Here is a 5,915-nt window from a genome sequence, read left to right as displayed (position 1 = left end):
TTAAGAGAGTTAATTATCCCACATTGGAAGTTACAACCTTATTAATCAAGTATTTAATAAGAAGAATTATTCCATATAATAATTATAGTGGACTAAGATGGGCTATAGAACTCACACGCGCGCCGCCGCGAGCCGCGTGCCTCGAGCCTGTGTCCTTGTCCTTGTCCTTGGACCTTGGCAATTGGTCTTGGGTGGCCTTTGGACTGTTCTTTGGGTCTTTGACCTTGGCAATTGGTCTTTGGACTATGCGTATAAATAGGCTAGTCATTCCATGCATCTCCACACCAATTCACAAGCGTATTCCTTGGGCCTTGGACCTTAGCAATTAGTCTTTGGACTATGCGTATAAATAGGCTAGTCATTCCATGCATTTCTACACCAAATCACAAGCCTTATGCATCGTAAGCTCTTTCCTCTCCTGCGTTGTTTTTATGTGTGAAGCCCAAAATCAATCTCACGACTGCATGACAGCGTACTATTGTATTGTAGTCCATATTGCAATTTTGTTGCGTTAACAAATTTGTTATATTTGAAAATTGTTATAAAATATACAAATACGAACGAATTCTAAATTTGCACGAAATAAAATACATCGATTCTTTTTCACTTATTTAAAATTATCCTAACATAGAACTAATGTGGCGGCCGGAATTTGCCGCCTACATAAAAAATAGTCCAACAAACTTAATGACAACATTTTCAAAATGAAATCTGCTCTGTAATTTGCAAGGAAACAATATTATTTTCTTCAACAAATATAATTTTGTTTATCGAATAATTATAAATAAAATTATACGTAAAGATATTTATCAAAGAGCACACTATATATACAAGTTTTATATACCCAAACAAAGGAAGATCGTTCATTAAATTAAGAATATATCCCCAAACAAAGGAAAGATTGTTCATTAATTTAATTATATAAATAATAGTTAATTTAATTAATTATAGTGGTACTAATTAGTTAAGAAACATAGATATATAGGATTCACACTGCAACTAACCTGAGTAATGTAGGAATTAAATGATCGCATTAAAGAAGATACACATCAATTTAAATCCTACTTACGACTCTTATTATTAGGCAGGTGATAGGAATTAATAAGAGATTAATTCTATTGGAGAAATTATTTGAGAAAAGATTGAAGAAGAGGAAAATAGCTAGCGTGGATTTGATTGAGAGAAAAAGAGAACAATCCTAGTTGTAGGAAAGCAAATAAATTCCTAACCACTAGGAAAAGTAAATCAACACATAATAACTAAATAATAAAATATAAATAAGCTAAATAATTATACGAAGAGATTATCAGCTCCCTTCTGGAATAAAATAAAATACCGGGTCCTTATCAACTCCCCTATCGTTGAAAACCACCTTGCCCTCAAGGTGGAAGTCAGAAAAATAATCTTCCATCTCGTTGTCTTTGTTTTGATCTTCGTCTGCAAACAAAATTGTATCGTTTGGGACCTCAACGAGTGATGGAGAAATCGTCTTTGGACATGAGATCTCTTCCGCGACTTCAGTGACATAACCAATTATGCCAACAGTGATTTTTGGGCTATGAGATTTTGGAGGAAATTTGGTTTCCACCAAAACCATTAGCTCATCCAACTTTTGACGCAATTCGTCATCAATTTTTACCATCTCTTCGATGATGGGATCAAACTTGACATTTGTTGTTGACTCATCGTTGTTTTTTGCAACAGACTCGACGATAGAATCAGGTGTGGCCTCCTTTTTAGCCATGGCTTCTTTTTTTGCTAAATATGCAACTGCCTCCATTATTTTGTTGAGAAGTTTATTCGTCTCGGCGAAGTAAATGACATTCTCATCAAAGTTATGATAAAACAACATCCAGAAATTCTAGCCATGAGCAATCGGGATTCGAGCGTCGATACTCGTGGAGCCATACGGATGCTGGATGGTCAAAAAATAACCTCACAAAAAACAGACAGTCAACGTCAGAGAACAAGTAATAATCAAAATATTCCTGAATATCCAAAATCCATCTCACGGGGTTAACACCAGAAAACCGAGGAGGAGAGTCTGGAGGAGAGTTTGACAGCAAGACGGTCATGGTGGTAGAAAGTAAATCAATAGGAGGATCAGAACCTAATGAAAGCACCAATTTGATATGAATTAATATGAGATTAATTCCTATTGGAGAAATTATTTGAGAAAATATTGAAGAAGAGGAAAATAGCTAGCGTGGATTTGATTGAGAGAAAAAGAGAACAACCCTAATTAAAGTTCTAGGGGGCGTTTCACGCCAGAGAGATAATGAGATTAATATTTTAATTCTTCATTCTGCTTAATAATAAAAAAAGACTCCACACATTTATAATATGTGGGATAAAAAAAAGTGTGTATAAATTAGGAAAGCAAATAAATTCCTATCCACTAGGAAAAGTAAATCAACCCATAACAACTAAATAATAAAATATAAATAAGCTAAATAACTAGCTCCCTTCCTAAATAAAATAAAATAGCATGTCCCTATAAGCAGGTTAGGGATAATTGTATATTTGTATGATGACAGACTGTTTTCATGCAAGTCAACTCGATTGATTACATGTAATCACCAAAAAAAAATGTAAAACTAAAATATCATAAAATAATAAAAATACGACGCAATTATTGATGTATTCTTAATCAAACAATGGCGTAGATTTTCAGTCGGTCGTGTTTCAATATTACAACGGGCCAAAGATTTTAAAATAGCCGTGATGCGTGCTCATGTTACGTGTTGGACAAATGCACATAATAAGGACTTTCGTTCTAACTTTTTTTCATTTTTATTAATGAGTTATATGCTTTAAACTTCCGTCAATACTTTGATTTTATATATACTACTCCTTCCATCCCACTCTAAGTATATCATTTCAAATTCAGCATGAGATTTTGTGTAGTGTTGTTCTATGAGTTAAATGGAGAAAAATAAAATAAGAAAGAGGAAAAAGTAGAGAGAGTGATGTTTCTATTTTTAGAAATGTGTTTTTAGAGAGAGACATTCCAAAAAGGAAAATGGTTCACTTAAAGTGGGACGGAGGAAATACTATCTTTAAAGATTCGTTTGTAAACAATATTGATTAGGGCGATCAACCGCTTAGATTATGCCATGTTACAGATATAAAATTTATTTCATGCAGTAAGAGTAAAATAGGGAATAATCTTTTTGTAGATATAGAATAATCTACAATATTGTATACTCAACTGGATAATATCATACTCCAATATGGATAATGAAGTTGATGTGTTGTTCTAATGTTGTGCTCCCTCTGTTCCATTAAAAATAAAATATTTTTCTTTTTGGATTGTCCTATTAAAAATGAAACGTTTCCTAAAATAGAAACAACACCATCTCTACTTTTTCATCTTTCTTACTTTTTTTCTCTCCTCATTAACTCATAAAATAACACTACATAAAATTTCGTGCCGAAAAACAAATACTAGTGGTATTTCATTTCTGATTGGACGGATGAAGTAGTTTTCTAGCTTTTCGAATGTTCAGTGTCAAATGTCACTTTCAATAACTATGGACAATCCTTAAATGTCAAAACACTAAACTTTTATATAAATCTCTAGAGTTAAATTATTACTGTATATCAAATTTGAGGTAACGTTGTGCGGAGTCTAACAAAATCCCAATTGTATTTGTTTGGACGAAGAACTTTGAACAAAAAAATACACTCCTTCTGTCTTATTAAAAATAAAACGTTTTTCTTTTTGGGTTGTCCCATTAAAAATGAAATGTTTCCTAAAATAAAAACAACACCATCTCTACTTTTTCATCTCTCTTACTTTATTCTCTTCTTATTAATTCACAAAACAATACTACATAAAATATCGTGCCGAAAAATAAATGTTTCATTTCTAATGGAACGAATGGAGTATTTTAGAAGTAGTATATTATATATTTATAACGACCAATATAATTACCGCTCTTTATTGCGTTGTTATAATATCATATGTCAATATAGACATTCTAGTATAATAAGTCTAACTTAATTATTAAGTCAACTCATACCCAAGCCTAGCGAGAGACCTGTCCCAGGCATTTCATGAATCACATAACTATTAACCAACTATTTAAAATTAATTAAGAACTACACTATTGTGTTTTATATCTATCCAAAATGGATGTATATCCGCCTGTCAAAAAGACGAGGAACCAACTGTATACATATGTATAAATACGTGTATTAAGTACACAAGATTTACATATTATTTAGAGCAACCATATAAAAAAAAGATTAGTGTATGACATAGAATACCATTGTCAAACCACCCACACATAAGTAATTTGGATTCTTCTCCAAAGAAGATAAGTATTTCCTTTGGCATCAAACCCTCATGGCCTAAATTTGCCCATTTCTCCATCAAGCCATGAAAATCATCCTCTTCCTCCTCCTCCCCACTTTGATCCTCACCACCGCCCAAAACCCCTCCGACCCCACCACCCCGGCCTCCGTCAACAACTTCCAGCCCAGCCTCGCCGTCGTCATCGGCATGCTCGCCGTCATGTTCTCCCTCACCTTCATCCTCCTCCTCTACGCCAAGTTCTGCCACCGCGCCGCCTCCTTCACCGCCAACAACACCCGCCACATCCACGATGGCCTCCCTCGCTCCCGCTCCCTCGTCTCCGGCGTCGACAAGACCGTCGTCGAGTCCCTCCCCTTCTTCCGCTTCTCCTCCCTCCGAGGCTCACGCGACGGCCTCGAATGCGCCGTCTGCCTCGCTCGATTCGAAGACGTCGACATCCTCCGCCTCCTCCCCAAATGCAAGCACGCCTTCCACATCGACTGCATCGACAAGTGGCTTGACAAACACTCCACCTGCCCCCTCTGCCGCAGCAAGGTCACCGCCGACGACCTCTCCCACCTCCCCCTCTCCACCAGCCTCCGATTCTTATCCAATCCGCCGCCGCCGCCGGAGCTAGAGCGGCAGGAATCCAGCCTAGAGCTCTACGTGGAGAGAGAGGAGAGCCGCCATGGATCCTCGAGATTCTGCATTGGCGGAAGCTTCCGGAAGAAGGAGGAGGAGGAGGCTCCGATACCGGAGAGCATGGACTGCGAATCACCGCCGTCGCCGGCTGCGCTGCACCGGTTCAATCACAAGATCGTGGTATCGGAAGCCGTGCTCAAGAACCGGTGGAGCAATGTTAGCTCCTCCGACATCATGTTCCTCAACTCGGAGATACTGATGAACGACGTCGCGGAGGAGGAGGCGACGAGATTCTCATCAGTGGAGGAGAGGAAAACGGCGGAGGAGACGGTGATCATGAGCATAAAGGAGGAGATGGGGAAGAAGAGAGCGTTGGAGGGAAAGGTGAGAGAAATCAATAAAGAAATGAATTTTCCCGCCACGTCATCGGGTGCTAATAGGGCGAAATTAGGGTTTGAGTCGAGCTCGATCAATCCCAACGACAAGAGATCCATGTCCGAAATCGTAGTTCATCCGAGATTCCAAGATTTAGGGAATAAAGATTCGCGGGTTGAAGAAATTAATGTCAAGGACGAAAGAACGAGAAGGCTTTGGTTACCTATCGTGAGAAAAACGGTCCAGTGGTTTGCAAATAGAGAGAGAATAACTCCACAGTCTCAAGAATCAAGGTTAAATATATGATCAAATTCAATTCATCAAGAATATCTATGCTTACAAATATTTCTGGGATATGTTGGTTTAGTTTTATTGTTTCTGACGTAAATATTCGACAGATTTAATATATAAGTAGCATTTTTGTACATGGAAAAAAGTCCACATGGTGGGGTTGAGGCCCCTCAAAATATATTGATGTAGAGGAAAGGAAATGGAATTAGATTCGATACTTTGCTCTCTTTGGGGATTATTTTGAGATTCAGACCTTTTACAGTTGGATTAATCGAATCCAAGATTGATAGTATTTTTTACAGCTGTT

At 37.4% G+C, this 5,915-nt stretch overlaps 1 protein-coding gene across 1 annotated transcript; it reads left to right on the top strand.

Moving 5' to 3' along the window:
* Nucleotides 1-4,246: 4,246 nt before the first annotated feature.
* On the top strand, nucleotides 4,247-5,894 carry LOC121791924 (E3 ubiquitin-protein ligase ATL42-like). Its single transcript, XM_042189737.1, has one exon. The coding sequence runs from the start codon at nucleotides 4,385-4,387 to the stop codon at nucleotides 5,621-5,623; it is 1,239 nt and encodes a 412-aa protein (XP_042045671.1). The 5' UTR covers nucleotides 4,247-4,384; the 3' UTR covers nucleotides 5,624-5,894.
* The last annotated feature ends 21 nt before the right edge of the window (nucleotides 5,895-5,915 follow it).

The sequence above is a fragment of the Salvia splendens genome, unplaced genomic scaffold, assembly GCF_004379255.2.
Source record: "Salvia splendens isolate huo1 unplaced genomic scaffold, SspV2 ctg97, whole genome shotgun sequence".
Lineage (NCBI taxonomy): Eukaryota > Viridiplantae > Streptophyta > Magnoliopsida > Lamiales > Lamiaceae > Salvia > Salvia splendens.
This window is presented reverse-complemented; position numbering and strand designations above follow the sequence as displayed.